This window comes from Danio rerio, chromosome 3, assembly GCF_049306965.1.
Source record: "Danio rerio strain Tuebingen ecotype United States chromosome 3, GRCz12tu, whole genome shotgun sequence".
Taxonomy (NCBI): domain Eukaryota; kingdom Metazoa; phylum Chordata; class Actinopteri; order Cypriniformes; family Danionidae; genus Danio; species Danio rerio.
The window spans coordinates 16,648,748-16,668,043 of NC_133178.1; the positions used below are offsets into that span (position 1 = coordinate 16,648,748).

Consider the following 19,296-nt stretch of genomic DNA (forward strand, 5'->3'; position numbering starts at 1 on the left):
GAAGTGTCTTGAAAAATATCTAGTAAAATAATATTTACTGTCATCATGGCAAAGATGAAATAAATCAGTTATTACAAATGTGTTATTAAAACTATTGTTGAACTCAGTGAAAGAGAAATTAGGGACAAAAATAAACTGAGACTAATCATTCTGACTTCAACTGTACCATAGCCAAGCTCTTAGCGAGTGCACCTCTTCTCAGCCATCCTATATCTGTCATTAGTCAGAAATAAGCCGGCGGGAATTCATCAAGGTCTACCTGAGCTCAAACTCCCCTCTCGCCCTGCAAACGGGAGGGATGCCAGGGCTCGAGGATCTCATAAGCTCAGGGCTCTCTCCCAGGACAGCATGCCAAACAAGCTTTAATATCAATCATCAGCCAAGTGTGAACTCTTGAAAGAAGATATTTTGAAGCTGGAAACCTGTAACCACTGACTTCCATATAGTGTTTGTTTTTCCTACTATGGAGGTCAGTGGTTACAGGTTTAGGTTTTTCTCCAAAATATCTTCTTTTGTGTTTAACAGAATAAAGAACCCCCTGAGGCTGCGTAAATAGTGAGTAAATTTGACTATCCCTTTAAGTACAGCAGTGATGTTAGCATAATACCATCCATTGATGGTATTATCCCCTGCCATTGTGTAAATTAGGTGCCAATTTAGAAGATTCAGAAGAGATTAATGAGCTGTAAGCAAGTCCAGCCAAGCATCTTTATTAAAAAAGCTGCTCATACAGTATTTGTTTTCAGCCAAAAATACATTATGATGCTTTTAAACATTTCAAAATGCATTTGAAATAAATTAAAGCTAAAAATAGGATATGAGTAGACTGTTTACAAGTCATGCTTTTTTCTCCTGATTTAAAAAGAAATTAAGTAAGTGCTTCAACCAAAAGCAAACATTATATAACATGACTGACTACTCACAAATATATCATCAGGGCAAAAATGGCACAGTGGTGATACTTTAAACAGTGGTCAAACTCAATTCCTGGAGGGCCACAGCTCTGCATAGTTTAGCTCCAACCACCTCCAACTCTCACCTGCTTAATAGTCTCTAGTAGCCTTGAACACCTTAATTAGTTGCAACAGCTGTGTTTGATTAGGGTTTGAGCAAAACTGTGCAGAGCAGCGGCTCTCCAGGAATCCAATTTGAGACCTATGCTTTAAAGCAGGGGTCACCAATTTCAGTCCTGGAGGGCCAGTGTCCCTGCAGGGTTTAGCTTCAACTTGCTTCAACTAACCTAGTATACCTTGTAAAAAGTATACCTAGTAAGACCTTGATTAGCTTGTTCAGGTGTGTTTGATTAGGGTTGGAGCTAAAATCTCCAGGACACCGGCCCTCCAGGAACAAGTTTGGTGACCACTGCTTTAAAGGAACACTGCCCTTTTTAGAAAATCTGCTCATTTCACAACTTTCATACAGTTAAACAATTGAGTTTTACCATTTTTGAATCCATTCAGCCAAACTTCTGGTCTGTGGGGAGCATGCTTAGCTTAGGATAGTATAGATCATTAAATGGGATTAGACCATTAGCATCTGACTCAAAAAGCTGATTTAGTAATATCATGCAGCCATGGTTCAGCCGCAAAGTTTGTTGCTTAATACGCCTAAATGAGAGTATAGTTCCTAAACATGTCTGCCTGCAAAATAGCTTATTTTCATTTTCTGTTGGTCATCATAAACAATATAACTACAAAAGAATCAAGCTTTAAATAGGAAAATTTTCTAAACTCTTTGGTCAATTTTTAAATGAGATGCTCATGGTCCAATCCGATTCAATGATCTATGCTAAACTAAGCTAAAAACGCTTCCTCCAGACCTGGAGATTGGCTGAATGGATTCAAAAATGATGAAACTAAACTGCTTAACTCTAAAAGAGTTGCAAAATAAGACAATTTTTTTTAAGTGGAGCGTTCCTTTAACACACAAAAATCAACACATACACTAAATTTAGCTTTTGCATACTTACAGAGCCGCACTTCTGGAATCAGTAACTTTTTTTTTTTGAGAAATAGGAATGTTGTCTCACGCAAATATAAGCACCAAAGATAAGTAAAACAACCATGCAGTCTGCAATATTCTATTAAAGAGTCTTCAAAAATAGCAGTTGACATGGCACCAACATCATTTTACGAAATCAAATACAAAGTTGAGTAATTGGAGTCATCCTTGCTGCAGAGGTATACATCTCAGTGTAAAAGCAGTATAGTGTTATCAGTCAAATATTTCAAGAGAAGCTTGAGAGAAATTTCACACAGCAACATATGAACATTTATGTTTATCAATATAAAACTTCAATGCAGTAACTTCATTCAGTGTGCTGGACACGTACAGCTTATAATGGCAATTTAAAACATTGTGAAGAATATAAAACTGAGTGTCTGCTCTCCCTTACGTTAGTCTGGATCTCTAGCTGTCCAGAGATCCGCTAGTCTTGTTCTTGTTGCGGCTGAGCGGGAAGGTGGATTTGCTCTGAGGTTGGGTCATTTTGCTGGCCAGATGGACGAAGGGCTCGATGAGCGTCCGTCTGTCGGTCACAGAAATCTCCCATAGTCGCACCTTCTCCTGCCGTGCCCATTGCTGAGCTGCCTCGCTGTCGACCCGCCTCTGGTCCTGCAGGTCCAGTTTATTGCCCACTACTACTATAGTGACCTGGCGGAACGAGAACAGTCAGTCAAAATTCTAAACCTAAATGTCTCTTATAAAAATCTCACCAAAAAAGGGACGATCTGAAGAGCAGTTTACCTTAAAGACTGCCTCCTGACTATAGTGTGTGTATTCATTTATAGCACTTTACAAACACACTAGTCTTTACCCAAAAAGCACACCGACCTCTTTCTTGTCTCGGCAGCGGTCGATCTCCTTCTTGAGAGCTTCGACTCGTTTGAAGGACTCTCTGCTGTCGATACTGTACACCAACACGAATCCGTCCGCAAAGGTGAAGTAGTGGCGTGGGAACTCCTGACCGTCACGCAGCCCGCGGGTGTCATAAAATCGCACCTGCTCTCGAGTCCCGCGGTCCGTCTCCACAGAGCCAATGTAAATGTCCTCCAGGGTCTCCATAGTCTCTGAACCTGCCGATCAGTCGAAGAGTTTACGTGTCCTTATTATGCTGATATGAGTTGTTTTCCTTCATAAACAGTTTAAAGATATAGTTCACCCAAATATGTTAATTTACCCACAATTTGGTTCCAAACCAACCGGCAACCTCCCGCTCTCCACCATAAAGCCAATACAGAAGTAATTGAAACTGCAATTTATTGAAATTCCGCTAGTACTAGCTCCACAATAGAGCAGATTTCTATTAACACCAATGTTATAATGGCCAACTTTACAGCACAAAATAAGTGTTTACAGTCTGGTACAAAGAACGATTTTGGTTCATATAGCTAATATTACACTTCATGACAATAGTGAGGGGGTGAACTTTTTTTTTTATAACTTATCTGTTTCATTTATATTGAGTAATATTAAGTCTGCATAGTTAAGAGCGTAGCCACATGAGTGACAGCTAGGTCTTGCTGCTCACTGTCTTATCCCCACAGCTGATTCCGGCTGATTAGCTGCTGAGCTCGGCATATACATCATATTTTTTTTTTTTTTTTTATGTGGCTTTACACAGTCAACTGCCTTTTGGAATTGTTTCCTACAATTTTCAGATGATATGGCATGCTGTGTGCACTTAATTGTGCTCACAAACCATTCAAGTGGCCTCCATTTCAGGTGAGTACAATTCTTATATACTTATATACCATATCTATAAATGTATTTGTTGTATTTAAGATCATTTATCATTCATAATTTTCTTTAGAGCTGTAATGCACTCCAGAATCTGACAGATTGATTAGCTGTAGGGTCTAGAAAAGTCATCTAAAACGTTGTCATATAGCCTGGATTTCATAAATAGCTAACACAGACTATATTTGAAAAGTTTGGAAGTAATTCGCGTTTTCCTCCTGTAGAAAAACATCATAGGAACAATGCTTAGTGGCTCAACATGTTGCAACAGGCTTAAGGACCAAGTGGAATCCTCTGTTGGCTGTCGCTTAGGTGGGACTTCAGCTGATCAGTTTTGGCTAATGCTAACAAATATTTTCATTTTACAATCTGACTTAAGGGAACTTATCTTTCGCTGCCTACTGTATTGTTTTTTATTACAGAAAACATTTTACAAGTAACTTTATATAAATCTTGGACTTTACTCTTGGAACTAAAATGAACAATAAAAAGGTGTGGGAAGCTGGTTCAAGCCTCAGCTGGGTCAGTTGGCATTTCTGTGGAGTTTGCATGTTCTCCCCACATTCATGTGGGTTTCCTACAGGTGCTCCGGTTTCCCCCACAGTCCAAAGACATGCAGTACAGGGGAATTGGGTAAGCTAAATTGTCCATAGTGAATAAGTGTGTATGGATGTTTCCCAGAGATGGGTCGCAGCTGGAAGGGCATCCACTGCGTAAACTTTTGCATAAATTAAATATTTTTTCCCTAATGATATAAGATGTAATACATTTTAATAATATGTATTTATTCATATTTCTTTATTTTAAATCTTTAGGAAAATTTTTCGTACATCAAAATTGTGGTTATTATGAACTAACAAGCTAAGCCAGCTAAAAAAATAGTGCGTAAAATGTCACCTAAATGGAGTAGTTAAGTCTCATAATTAAATAGTGATGAGGCGTATAACTGCAAAAAGGTCCACTTTTTGAGAAAAATGAACCACCCCTTTCACCAGGCTGGTTACAGGCCTGTTAAATGTCTTTGATTTCTGAATCTATTCATATGAAAGCTGTAAAAACTGCTGTCTGTTTAAAAGATACCTTTCTGTCTTACTCCCTGGCAAGTAATGTGTTATAATGTAAATGTTTCACTTTATTATAAAAAAAAGTATTATCCTATTAGTAATTGGCTGCAAATATGATTTTCCTTTTAAGAATTAGCAAATAATGCGTTTCTGAAAGTATATTATTAAGGAGTATGTGCGAATATAAAGCCAACATTATCTCATGTATCTCAATGTGCGACTGTCAACACACTCACCTACTACATGGTTGGCGTACAGTAACTGCTCCAGAACTGCAGTTTTGCCCACTGAGCCCTGGCCACACACCACCACCTTACAGCTCTTGCCCATGATCGCCTACAGTCTTCATTAAAGCATAGAAATAAGGTAGAGGTGTTACGGAAGCATTGCAAATAGTGTTTTACGTGCACCTGTCGCGCCTTTACACAGCGCCTTAATACTGTACACCGAATACCAAACTGAACTCATGTCTGATGGTGATTAAAGGACGTCAATGTAAACAACAAATAAAACATAAAAGGAACGATGTACTCACCCGACTCTTTTCCTGTTTATGTGCGGATTTTAGCCTTCGAGGAAATTTGACATCAGTTTCGTTGAGCTCCAGCGCGCCGTCTTCTGTCGGGGAGACAACAGTACATGAAGGGTTTGATCACTTCCGCCGTCATGTTATTTCAAAGTCCCGAAGCTAAAGAAGTGCATTTTAAAATTTTCAATGATACTTACCCATCTTTAGAGTTTCTTAGACATAGATTTAATTTTGATCACAACATTGTTCATAAAGGCTATTTTTTTATTTGAACCTTTTTGATTCATTCGAGTAGTTAAAGATTTCTCTCAAGTTGTCTTCCCAATTTTCTAAAAATTATATTTTCTTTGTTTCTTATAAAAACATGTTAATATTCAATTTGTATTGAACAATATTAAAATTTTGGGGAAATTGTATAGTCATAAATGCTAGTGCCTTAAAACAAAACCACTATTTTTAGTTTTCCAAAAGGAATTTTGGTTACATGGTAAAAAGTTGCTAAAATCAAATTGTGGAAAAAGACTGTTTAGTTTGTTGAAAAATTAATAGAAAGTGTATTTATTTATTTTTTTAGTTGTGTTTGTGTGTCTATTCTACGGATTAAGTGTGTCTTTTTGTTTTACTATTTTTTGATTTTATTATTTGTGCTCTGTTTTATAAATGTTTTTGTAATTGTAATTGTGTTATGATCCAAAAAAATATATATTTCAAAGAGAAAATAAAAATAAATGGGTATCTAAGGAACAAATAAATATAAAAATAAGTAAATCAGTAAAAGTGTTAGATATATGTGTACTAAAAGGATCTGATATTTTTAGAATTAATTCTTACAGTGAGGTCATTGGTTTTTTTCAGTAGGCTAACAGTTTTTAGTGTGCATTTTTTAATGTCCTGGTCCTCCAGGTTGGGGGTTGAGTGTTGGGCAAACGACCCACCTCGTAAAAATAATGTTACAAACACCAACATGGCAGCACGATGGTCTGGTGGGTAGCAAAATCGCCTCACAGCAAGAAGGTCCCTGGTTCGAGCCCTGGCTGGGTCAGTTGGTATTTCTGTGTGGAGTTTGCATGTTCTCCCTGTGTTTGCACCTGTGTCCTCCTGGTGCTCCGGTGCAAAAACATGTGCTATAGGTTAATTGGGTAAGCTAAAATTGTCTGTAGTGTATGAATGTGAATGAGAGTGTATAGGTGTTTCCCAGTGATAGGTTGCAGCTGGAAGGGCATCTGCTGCTATGTAAAACACATGCTAGATGACTTGGCGGTTCATTCCACTGTAACAATCCCTGATTAATAAAGGGACTAAGCCCAAAAAGAAAATGAATTAGCAATAGAGTAAAATAGGTGAACAAAAAATGTCTTAACATATAGTTAGGCGAGTTGCTCAATGAGTACTTCTTCTACTGAGTACTAACTTCTTCTTGATCAAAGTGAGTCATTCAAAAGTCAAAATTAAAACAAATGTAAAAAAATTAATAAACACAGTAAAAAAAAATGAATAAACTTGATTTAAAAGTCTGTTATTAAAATCTAGAAATAAATTAACAAGTATATCAAAGGTAACCTAAAACACTGACATGTAGGCCTGATTAAACCTTATAGTATTACCAAAATATATTATTGTTGTTACAGGAATCCCCCTTTTTTACTGTTTGTTATAAATATAAGCCCATATTTTAATAAAATATATAATATATTAGTGCATGGTTAAAAATAATAAACCATAATCAAATATATATGTGTAGAAATGTTCACTGATTAATTAATGTTTGAAGAAGTTTATTGTAAAATAGAGATGGGAAATACAAAAAACTCGACTTTGGCCTGTTTGTAGGCATATAGAGTCTAACAAAATTACATGTCTCAATTTCTTTGTCTAAAGTTCTTGCTGCATGCCTGTATGTATTTAGGATAAAGTCTAAATAAATATGTTAAAGTCTACTGGATTCAGCTATTCAAAAATACAGTCATTTGCCGCCACCTATTGTTGCAAGGCAGTGCTGCTTCCCACAGAGCAAAGTAAGGATTTATTAACATGTGTGGAAAGAAATAAATGCAGTTTCTATAGTTTGAAAACACTGACAAGGAAGCTGTCACAAAAACCTCTCCCCACACTAATTGTTTAGTATCTTGTAGCCTGTGACCTACTATGGTTTATAGTGCCACCATCATTAGCCAATACTTAAAGAGATAGTTCATCCAAAAAAAAGATAATTCTGTCATCATTTAGCCTACTCTGACTTCCTTTGCTTCATCCAGTGTTCCCCAGCCTTCGACGCCTAGACTGCAGCTCTGCACAGGACATTTGGCCAGAAGAGAAATGGCCATGCCTAACTGTGCCTAGTTTCTCTCAAGGTTTTTTCTTCCTTCACTTTCGTCAATTAGTTTGCTCCTCGCCACTGTGGCCACTGGCTTGCTTGGTTTGGGACCTATGGAGCTACGCATCCATGAATTTGCTTTTCAGTGTTTTTAACTCTCAGTATTGGATATTAAACCACTCTAAACAAAACTAAACTGAATTTTAACTCTGAAAACTGGACTGAAACAGTTTCAATTTACTAGAACTTCAAGCTGCTTTGACACAATCTACATTGCAAAAGTACGTACAATTTTGTATTCAACATTTGACAAAATCTAAACTGAACCACATCGAGAGGGCGGAACATATAGTAGCCCCACTCCTTTTTAGAAAAATCACAGCTCTGCCAGTGAGAGTGGTTGAGCTCAAGCACATCAAATAAAAAGCAACAGAGAAACGTCTTAAAGGGGGTGGGGCATGTCAGATACTAGAGAGCATTTGATTGGTCAAGATTTAATGAGAAACTAAATTATATTTTGTATTTTAATTTCACTGGACCTTAAGTTTCTTTCTTGTTGAACACATAATATATTTTTGAAGAAAGCTGCAGTGTTGCCAACTTAGCGATTTTGTCACTACATTTATTATATTATTATATATTAAGCGACTTTTCAGACCTCCCTAGTGACAAATTTTCAAAAACACGATTAGCGACAAATCTTGCGACTTTTTTGTTGTCATGGAGATTTTTTTGATTCTTAAGGCTCATACACACCGGGATGCTTTCCGTTTGCGTCGGCATTTTTCAAGACATTTTTTGGATTCAAACGCGGGTTATTTTCACAGGCGTCAAGTAGAAGAGGAAGCAAAATCGATAGATGGCGCTACACAACTTTAAGCTTCTGACACCCGCTTGTAACAGAGAAGAAGATAACATAAGGTTTACACGCTTGTTGTTAAAATTACTGGCGATTTGAACAAGCATGGATTGTTCAAGTAGCAGCTCTAGCGATGAAGAAATGATTATTGTTCACCAGTGCAATAAGCAGCCCCAAGTTCATATCGCCTCTGGGCATCTTCTTCAATGTGCGCTCTTTTTGACTGTTTTGCGCTTGAGCGCCTCCAAGTGCTGTTTACTGTAACTTCAGCAGCTCCATGCACATGAACAAAAGTGGCAAACTGATTGTTGGAGAAAATTTTGACGCAGCATTTTTTTCTAAAAAATGACGCTTTTACGCCTGTCGCTTTGCGCGTTGGTGTGCATGATCACATTTATTTAGTCACGAGGCTTTAAACTTTGACGGAAAATGCGAGCAAAAAGCGTCCCGGTTTGCCCGAGCATTTAGGCCACCTTTCCACTGCACACGATATTTGGACACAACTGTCGGAATACGCCCCCTTGTGGCAGTCGCACAGAATTTTCAGTTTTGTCGTGCACCATGGGATAGAAGCTGATTACCGCAGATTCTCAAATAATGGAATACAAACTCATAGACCACTACAAATTTTGAAGGAAATGTGGAGACAACATAAAAAATATGTTTTATTACTGATTTATTAATAGAAATGTTTTTTTAATATAGACTTTTTTCTGATTCAAAAAATAGAGCCAAAAAACTACTACATTGTTTCTCATCTCACTTCCACAGATCTGCTTGAACAACACTGGAATACATCACATCCGGTCGGCCGTCGCATACGGTCTAGTCGCAGGAGTTCAAATATTTTAAAAGATCCACAGCTCAAATCGTATCCGAATTTTCCAAATACGGAGATTATCAGAACTCCACACAGCTCCTGGACCACTTTTCATTGGAAATGAATGACTTCCGGTCTGTCGCTTGTCGTATTCCTACTCTTCTCAATGAGCTGCGGGTGATGCAGTCGGCCCCTCCCCCGCCTTAGCGCACTCACAGGCGGCCCAGTACCACACAACCGTCTCTCATAGATCACCTGTGTACCAACAGCAAATGATTTAGCACCACGAGTCTGAGGTATTTCCCTTGGACAGTCAAACTGATCTGCTTCTCTTTTCTTTCAAATTTAACAATTTAATTTGACCTTTCATTCTTTTCTTGTTAATAATCACAGAGAATTTAGAAACAGTTTCTGAACTTGTGTGAGTTTATGTCAGAGAGTCTACTGCAAATTTAAAAAAAAGCGTAATACGAATATAAATATCCCTTTGTTAACCATAGGCTGTTAAACAAACAGAAACTGCTGGACATGATGACATCGGTAATATGCAAATTGACGTATGACATAATCTAGCAACATTTAGCGACTTTTCATTAAAATAGTTGGCAACACTGGAAAGCTGAAAACATGTAACTATTGTTTTCTATACTTGTTTTTCCTACTATGTAAGTTAATGGTTTTCAGCTTTCTTCAAAGTATCATTTTTTGTGTTCAACAGAAGAAACTTGTAAGGGTTTGAAACCATTTGAGGGTGAGTAAATAGTGAGCAATATTTCATTTTTGGCTGAACTATTGATTTAACTTTTCTTATGTGTATTTCTTACTGTTTATTTTGCTTGGTTGTTTTAAACTTTTTGTCCTGCCTGTGTTTCTATTTGTTATGATATACTAAATTCAAAAATATGATAATTTGTTTCCGCCTACTGCAATGCTGCCATTGCTCTGCTATGCACAGATTTGAAGTCTATCATTGAGTCTATCTATTTACTAGTGTATATGTGTTTAAATTTATATTTTTTCAGTTTTTAAATGAATTTCACTAACATCATCATGATATAAAAATAGTAATATTAAAATGTTCATATGATTTATTTACAATACAGTTTGTAAAATAATATTTTCTGTCTTTTAGTAGATATATTATACAGGAGACTTGCTTTGTTTACCAAATAAGTGCATCTAGATGGATTTGCATTGTAAACAGTAAAAAAAAGTTAATAATGTATTATTTTTATATCACATATTAAGTTTTTAGTTATGATGCTGCTAAAACCATTCTGCATAAATCCGCAGATTTTTTATTCAACAGAAGAAACTCATAAGGGTTTGGAACCACTTGAGGTTGAGTAAATAGTAAGTAATATTTCATTTTTGGCTGAACTATCGATTTACCTTTTCGTACGTGTGTTTCAAAAATACTGTAATTTGTTGAAGCCTACTGCAAAGCTACCTGCATTGACTGTCAGAGCCTCAATTAAATGATTTTCAGTTTTCTTCAAGGTATCTTCTTGTGTTCAATGGAAGAAACTCATAACAGTTTGAAAGCAGTGAGTAAAGAGTAAAATTAGATTTTTGGCTTAAATATCCCATATTTAGGCCCACATGGATTAAATTTATATTTATTCAGTTTTTAAATTAATTTCACTAATATCATTATATGGCGAAGTAGGTAGTGCTGTCGCCTCACAGCAAGAAGGTTGCTGGGTCGCTGGTTCTGGTTCTGTGTGGAGATAGCAAGTTCTCCCTGCATTTGCGTGGGTTTCCTCCGGGTGCTCCGGTTTCCTCCACAGTCCAAAGACATGAGGTACAGGTTAATTGGGTAGGCTAAATTGTCCGTAGTGTATGAGTGTGTGTGTGAATGTGTGTGTGGATGTTTCCCAGAGATGTGGCTGGAGGGGCAATTGCTGCATAAAAACTTGCTGGACAAGTTGGCAGTTCATTCCGCTGTGGCGACCCCGGATTAATAAAGGGACTAAGCCAACAAGAAAATGAATTAAATAATATCATTATAACAATAGTAATATTGAAATGTTCATATGATTTATTTACAATACAGTTTGTAAAATAATATTTTCTGTCTTTTAGTAGATATTATACAAGAGACTTGCTTTGTTTACCAAATAAGTGGATTTTTGTTGCAAACAGTAAACAATTATTTAAAAATTTAAGGTTAATTTAAGTAAAAAATTTATAATTTTTTTTATTATACATTAAGTTTTTAGTTATGATACTTTTAAAATCATTCTGCATAAATCCGCAATTTTTTTTAACAAAATGCTCAGCAGACATAGCAAAGAAATGACCACAGTTTCTGTCTGTCTGTTATTTCCAATGGTTGATTTATTGTTTGTATTTAAACTTTGTTTCCTGCGTTTCAATTTTATGACACACCTAACTGAAAAACACGGTAATTTGTCGCCACCTACTGCTACAAGGCAAAGCTGCTCCCCACTGAGCAAAATAAGGATTTATTAGGAAAGAAATTGTTTGAAAACATCGTAAGACGGACGCCGTAGTGTGTACATCAGTTAACTTTTTTAAAAAATATATATTTGAACATATTTTCTGAACACTATCTTTTGGCAGGATCTCGTATCCGTTGACCTACTATGGGCATATTGCGCACGGTGGCGGAAGGCGGAGCGGAAGGCGGTATGAAAGCCTCACATGCCTCGCTTCATCCTCCGCCTCTCTACAGCAAAATGGCGACTGTTGACTACGACTCGTCCGTGGATCCAGAGATGGACTTAACCAGCGACGAGGAGTTAGAGAGGTACCCGAAAAGCCGAATCACTTTAATACGAAGCCGGCTAGTCTGGCCTTGAGCTAGCTGTGTTTTGGCAAAGCCCCGATCGGGCACATGGGTGTACGAAGGACTCTGAGATCGAGATTGCCGCATAACTTGAAAATCAAGGGGTGTCGATGGCCTAGTGTGCCAGGCGCCTGCTTTAACATTGGGGTGCCTTGCGATTAACCTGTACTTGTTTTTGAGCACATGCTTAAATGGGCTTTGACCTTTATAGTCGATGCTAAAGTGTGCCATGCGTCGTATATGAACACGACAGATGTGCTGTGCGCCGTGACACAGTTTTAAGGGTAAGAATTAGGTTGAATGCAACGTGACATCATCACTGCTCTTAAGAACACAATGCAGACCCACTTTAGCCGGCACACATGACAGCTCAAACATCTGGTTGTCCGGCGATGACGCATTGTTGTGTTAAATTGCTTGAAATTGTGCTAGTTGCTAATTTGAGGTGACAACAATGCACATGCATGTAATGTCAGTCTATAGAGGAAATGACGTTCTGTCCATGCAGTCTCCTTGTATCATCAAAGGACAATAAGTTTCGGCTAGATTCTACATTTTGTTCATGTTGGAAAAAGCATACAACTGTAGTCGTCTTTTCATTTATTTATTTGTTTATTTAAGAATAATATCTCTTAAAGAGACAGCTCACCAAAAAGTATGAACATCTCCACACGTGTTTAAATGACACCGCACGGCAATTTAGGGGACGTTATGACAACTAATACATCGTTCAGATTTGTTTTGTTTAAAAAAAAAAAAAACGAAAGTAAAAGGAAGCTGTCAGTCTCGAACATTCTACCTGACATCTCCTTTGATAAATTGTAGTTAACATTAGTGGTGTACTGTCTCTTTAATGCATGTGACGTTTCAATTATATTTATTCTTCACTGCCACTTTTGGAAGTTGAGACATTAATTCGACCCTGAACGCATTTAGGATATGCTTTGTGATGATCAGTTTTTATCTTCTGGAACTTTCTGTCTGAGGTTTCTGTGGACGTACTGACAGACGGACGCTTGACTTGAATTATTAGCATGTTGAGTTGCAAAGATCGGTTACCGGACTGTAACTCGAGGAAGTTAACCTGCTGTGACATAACTTGTCTGACATAACTTTTGCCATCCAAAGTGTAGTTACCGGTATTACCTGACAAAGACGCACACTGATGCAGTGTAAGTGCTGGACTTGGATATTGTCATCCATTTTGGAAGCTATAGTTAGCTAATGTAATGTAATTGTGTCTCAGTTGATTTTTATTTCACTTAAAGGGAAGTTGACAAAAAAAAATAAACGTATGTGATGTAACTATCCCCATGTGGTTTTAACATTTATGTTCTTTATTTTATTAAAATACTAAAGAAGGTGTTTTGAAGAGCTGAAAACCTGTATCATTTGACTTTTGCGGTTGGGAAAACAAATGCTATGGAAGTCAATGTTTACAATTTTTCAACTTTCTTCAGAATTTTTTACAATTAGATTTTTTTTAACAATGATCGATCAACCTTTAAAGTGCTGTGCAATTAATCGAAATCGAATCACAATCGTTTTGAAACCCTACGTTCATCTAATTGCAAGAGGCTGCGATTTATATATTATTTAATTGTGACAGTCTTACTAAGCCAATTGAATGAGCACACTTTCGTTCGGCCAATCAGAAGTGCAACAGATCTATGCGGAATGCCCACATTAAAAAACAAACAAACTGGAAAGCACAGACGAGTGAGATGGTGTCGGTTGCTTGAAAAGCATTAATAGACAAATTAATATCAAAGAGAAACAGAACATCAGTAATATGAGAATATTTTTCTTTTAAAGTCCCAGACACCGATCAAAAACAGGTAATTTGTCTGACACAGAATTGTTACCAGCATGGGGAAATACAACAACCAGCACCTGAAAAAGCACCACAGGTGGCTTTATGAGGAGTGTGATTGAGCTGAAGCTTAACTAAGAAATTTAATCACAAATCAAATCAAAATTGCAAAATGTAAAAAAATATATATATATCGCAATTAGATCTTTTCCCAAATTGCACAGCCGTACTTTGCAGACATGCCTACTCTGAGCTAAGCATATTGTTTGTAAGTTTTTGATTGATTGGGCTTTTTTAGCACCTCTATGCCTCTTGTGTTATCCTAGGCCCAAGATGTTTTTTTTCTACATGGATTTTTAAATTTCTTTTTGCTATTTAGGCTTATTGGAACCTAATTAGAATAAAACCCAAGTATCATCTGGTCCGAATTTACATAAAATGCATATTTTAATGCATTAATAACACATAAAACACATTTTTTTGAACATGTATTGACTATCAGTAAACAAAACAATATCGGGGCCATTTCGGACAGTTAAAATAGTGTTTGGGTCATTTCAGATGCTGCAAAACAGTTGCAGGATGACACTATGTCTGTAACAAAATATAAAACATAAGAGCTAAAATGTGCTGCTGTCACAGGGTTCCTGGAGGTCAAAACAGGGTTTTGTTTTTTAGTATGTTAAATAATTATTTTTAGTTCAAAAAGCCAGTTTTTGTTGATAGATCTATAATCTGAAAAACTTAAAAAAAAAAAAAAAAAATTAAACTAAAATGTAAGTTTTTTTTTTTTTACACTTTTAAAATACTTAAAGGATAGTTCACCCCTAAACTGAACGTTGACATTAGCCCCTTTCACACAGTGATACCGGAAAATATCCGGAAAATTTACGGAACGACTTTACCGGTATGTTCAAAAAAGCGCTGTTCACACAGGCGAGGACGTTACGGAAATTTTCCGGAAAAGAGCATTCACACATCCATTCCAAAATACCGGTAAATTCTGACATCATTCACCACAAATGAGCTTTAAACGGCTGCGCTTGTATTTGTAAACATTTGACTAAATTACAAACTCTTTTGATGATCAATATTGTAAACAACTTTCACAGGATCATATTCGCATGTCGAGATGTTCATAATATGTGCGTGTGCTGGCGCTCACAGGCTGTTTCATGGGCACACGCAAAGCTTGAAGGTAAACAAACAACGGCTTATCATAAGCATCTTATCGATGATTATTTGCACAGTTGGCATTAAGGAGAACATATAAACGTGATCTGACTAACTTCTAGCAGCTAAATGCGTCTGGAAAAATATTCAAAGGCTTTTATTCTCACAAACCGCGCGGACGTAAATGCGTCTGACTGTTGTGATTGGCTAAAGCAGAAGTCTTACGTCAGCACGTTCTAGACGTGCACGCGCTTATTCCGGAAATATTCCTTCTGCGTTCACACAGCGCAGCATTCCGGCAAATTGCCGTTAATGTTACAACTTCTCTTTCCGGAAAATAGCCAGAACGAATTTACCGGTATTTTCAAAAAGGACCTGTTCACACATACAACCTTTCCGGAAAATTGCCGGTAATTTTCCGGAAAGGTCTGTATGTGTGAAAGGGGCAATTGATTACTTACCCTCATGTCATTTCTAGTCTGTAAGACCTTTCTTTATCCTATGAACACAAATTAAAATATTTTGGATAAAACATCCAAGAGTTCTCTTACCCTCCATAAGGGTAAGAGAACTCAAGAGAACGGCATCAAGAAACATTTAAAGTCCACAAAGTTCGAAGAACATCCTCAAAACAGTTCATATGTCACCAGTGGTTTATTTTAGGAAGCTACAAAAGCATACTTGATCAGATTTCAACAAAATTCATGTAGTTTGTGTTTGGAAGATGAACAAAAGTTTCAGGTGTTTGGCACATCTAGAGGGTAATTGACGATAGAGTTGTCATTTTTGAGTGAACTATTAGCATATTTTGTGTTCTCTATATTTGAGTATGGCTTTCTCAATGCCTCTTGGGATTGTGTTTTTTTTTTTTTTGTATCCAAGTACTTTTTGTTCCTAATAACATTACAAAGTAATTCAGGTTAGATGAATTGAAGTTTCTAAATCGTCTTTTTCCTGACTTAAAAAACTATTTTTTTAAGTCCTGACTATTTTCCTGAAAATAACTGAAGTTTTTTTCAACTACTGCTTTGTAACACCTTCATGTTCATAGCATGTTATTAACAAACCATTACAATTTTTAGCTCAATAAACTACTAATTAGCTGCTTGTCGTTAATAAGGTGGCACTTCTGTTTAGATATTGGGTAGGATTAGAGATGTAAAATAAGATCATACTTTACAAGTGCTAGTTAATGACTTCATAATAGGCAGGTAATAAGCCACTAGTAAATGTTGTGAATTGTTGAAACTAAAGTGTTATCAAATATCCGAAAATAAATCGGGCTAAGAAAAAAACATTTCAGAAAAAATGGACTACATAGGGAGCCTCCGCTATGTCGAGAGACCTTTGAATAGCACGTGTGAGCTATAGTACTGTCAGCTTATGTGCCTGATCGGCAAATGATTAACGTCACTACGCCTAGGCCTGGTTTTGGTTTACAGGGTGTGTGAGCATGACGTTATGCTTTGGGTCAGAATAAAGCAGTGTATTTGCGTGACCACACAGGTGGCACAGGACAAACGCGTCACTACAGCTGCTGTCTGTCAGAGGAGAGTGTGAGCTTGAGCATCTTTGTGCAGTTAAGTCAACTCAGCTGTTGACTGCAGTGAGAATATTCTAGGGATAATGGTGGTGTTACCTGGTGGTTACATTGTTTGGCTTGTAAGCAGGCTTTTATTTTTAAGTAAATGGCATGCTGATGACCACAATGAAATAGTCAAGTTTGTTGTTTCTCATTTTTATAGACTTCTCAGGGCTCACTCACGCTAAATGCATATTTGCTTTTAAAAACTTTTTTGAGGGGTGCGCATCAGCTCTTCATGGACCTCTCACCTCTCTTCCCAGCTCTTCTCTTTTATGCTGTATAAATGGGGAAAACTTAAAACTGGTAATGCAACACTTATTATCTGGCCTTTTTGAATGTATACTGCCCTCTATTGTTTCCCAGAAAGCCCTCTATCCCACCTGACTATACATCTGTGGGCCGTTTGATTGATTTAAAACAGACACTGCTGATGGTGGAGGCTCTATGTTTAGCAGGCTCATCTGACTTTGTACACTCCCCCCTAACACCACTAGATCAGAACATGGTGTGGAGAGTAAATACACATAAACGGCTTCATTGACTTTGACAGCATTGCCATTTGTAGAAGAGATTAGTTCACTACCTGAATAAAACAAATCTTGAAAATTAGTCAAGGTTTTCGAGGAAAACCTAAAGGATTTTTCTTTTATAGTGGGTTGTGGAGCTGAATTTATAAACTTTTTGAACACAAAAGCTTTGGGAATAAATCATGAAGTACCTTTTTTTTTTTTTTTTTTAAAGAGGGTGACAGATCATTTTGCTATGTTAGACTCATATTCATTGGCTTAAAGCTGCATTAAAACTGCACTAAAGATCAGACCACTGAGCATTACAGTTGTCCAGTATAGGGAAAATAATCCTCCATGTTTTCTGTAAAAAGAAACACTGAAGAGAGACAGAATTGAAAGTTTTTAAGGGTGTGACTTGTCAGGACATTTAGATTCTGAAAGTGAACTAATCCTTTGTTGTTGTGTGTTTGGGTATTTATTACTCCCGTATAGCAAGGTATGCAGGTGAGGTATTCTAGGTCCTGACAATGCAGCCCATTCTCCAGATCTCTGAAATGCGATATGCGTAAGCTAGTAGCGGTTTCCGATCTATATCATTTGCTTTTGTGTGACCGGCCTCCACAACACAAAGTAGATATTCTGATAGTTTCTTGCTGTTGTTATGCACAGTTTTGCATAAATTAAGAATAAATGACATTCAAATCAAAATCATGCAACTAACTTGATGTTCTAAAAAAGTTAATTTCTGTAATGTGTTAAATTGAATCAAAATGGATTTCAATATTGATTTGATCATTAGCGCAGATATCTTCAATGGCTGGATTAAGATCGTCTAGGGCAGGGATGCCGAAACGCGGTCCTGTAGGGCCGTTGTCCTGCATAGTTTAGTTCCAAGTTCTTTCAACACACCTGCCGGGTAGTTTCAAGTATACCTGGAAAGAGCTTGATTAGCTGGTTCAGGGGTGTTTAATTGGGTTGGAACTACAATATGCAGGGCGCAGGTCCTTCAGGACCGAGTTTAGACACCCCTGGTCTAGGGGGTTGAATCGTACAGCCCTAGACAACATATGCACCTAATACACAGATACACGTCATTGAACATGTACACCTAGACATCTTTTTTATTTGGAAGGACACCATATACTATTTAAGTGCAGGTTAACTGTGTTCATATATGTTCACCCTATACACTACTCCTTCACTGGAATGCAATAATGTGCACTTTTTGTAAAGCTGCTTTGAAACGATTATTATAAAAAGCGCTAAACTTGAATTGAATAAATACTGTCCATAGTAATGTTGTAACCCCCCCCCCCCCCCCCATTTTATTATTCAGCTGCTTATGCATAAAACCCACTTATTAATTTCTATATGAATCAGCATTTTTTTTTTGTGTGAGATATGACGCAATCACAAATACATTTTTACTCAATACTACTCGCCACCTACTTGGGTTATGATTATGATGTACAGTTTTCCTTTAAAATTGTGATTTAGATGCATTCCTTAATAGAACCATAAAGATTAGTATTATCAAATAGAATCTGTTTTTTATGTAGTACTGTCTGTTTAAAATAATTTAACCATATTTATACTTCAGCTTCTCTCTCCGATCAGTAATTGTGTTGCAGATTTGAAATGATTGTAGTTGTCAATGTTTTAATAGACAAGACTGAGTTGTTGTAAAGGAAAACCATATATACTTTTTAAAATTGAGTTTATTTGGGTTTTTTTAATGCTTCAAGGAACACTCCATTTGTTATGCAAATAGGCACGTTTTATAACTCCTACTCTAGTTTGTATTAGTGCCTGTTGTAACTACAGAAGAGTCAAGCTGTAAATCAAAAAATATATATTTTGAGTGGGATGCTAATGGTTAATCTGATTTATGCTAAGCTAAGCTGAAAAGGCTCCCGCCAGCCTTTAGCTGCGTCCCAAATCGCATACTTTTGCACTATTCTATGCCATTTTGTTGTATGAATAGTGTAAGTAGTGCGTTCACACTGACAACTCTAAAGATAATAATTGCACTTTAATTACCTGGATAATGCACTCATTCAGCTGGTAAAATGAAGTGTGG

At 36.9% G+C, this 19,296-nt stretch overlaps 2 protein-coding genes across 6 annotated transcripts in view; one reads left to right on the plus strand and one right to left on the minus strand.

The window, feature by feature from the left end:
• Positions 1–694: 694 nt before the first annotated feature.
• On the minus strand, positions 695–5,415 carry nkiras2 (NFKB inhibitor interacting Ras-like 2). Of its 2 annotated transcripts, XR_012398595.1 has the most exons (5): positions 5,338–5,415; positions 5,039–5,145; positions 2,833–3,074; positions 1,364–2,652; positions 697–1,206 (listed from the first exon to the last, which is right to left on the minus strand). XR_012398595.1 is itself a non-coding variant. In NM_001003433.1 (4 exon segments), coding segments are annotated over 3 exon segments (579 nt in total). In that variant the 5' UTR covers positions 5,133–5,145; positions 5,338–5,361; the 3' UTR covers positions 695–2,409.
• A 6,510-nt stretch (positions 5,416–11,925) lies between these two features.
• Positions 11,926–19,296, plus strand: part of dnajc7 (DnaJ (Hsp40) homolog, subfamily C, member 7) — a 30,797-nt gene continuing 23,426 nt past the window's right edge. For 3 of the 4 annotated variants that reach the window (XR_012398332.1, XM_009299335.5, XM_073938408.1), the window contains exon 1: positions 11,926–12,097. Coding sequence is in view for 3 of the 4 variants with exons in the window: in XM_009299335.5 (XP_009297610.1) it covers positions 11,934–12,097 (164 nt within the window). In the remaining variant the exon portion in view is untranslated. 4 annotated transcript variants of the gene reach the window in all.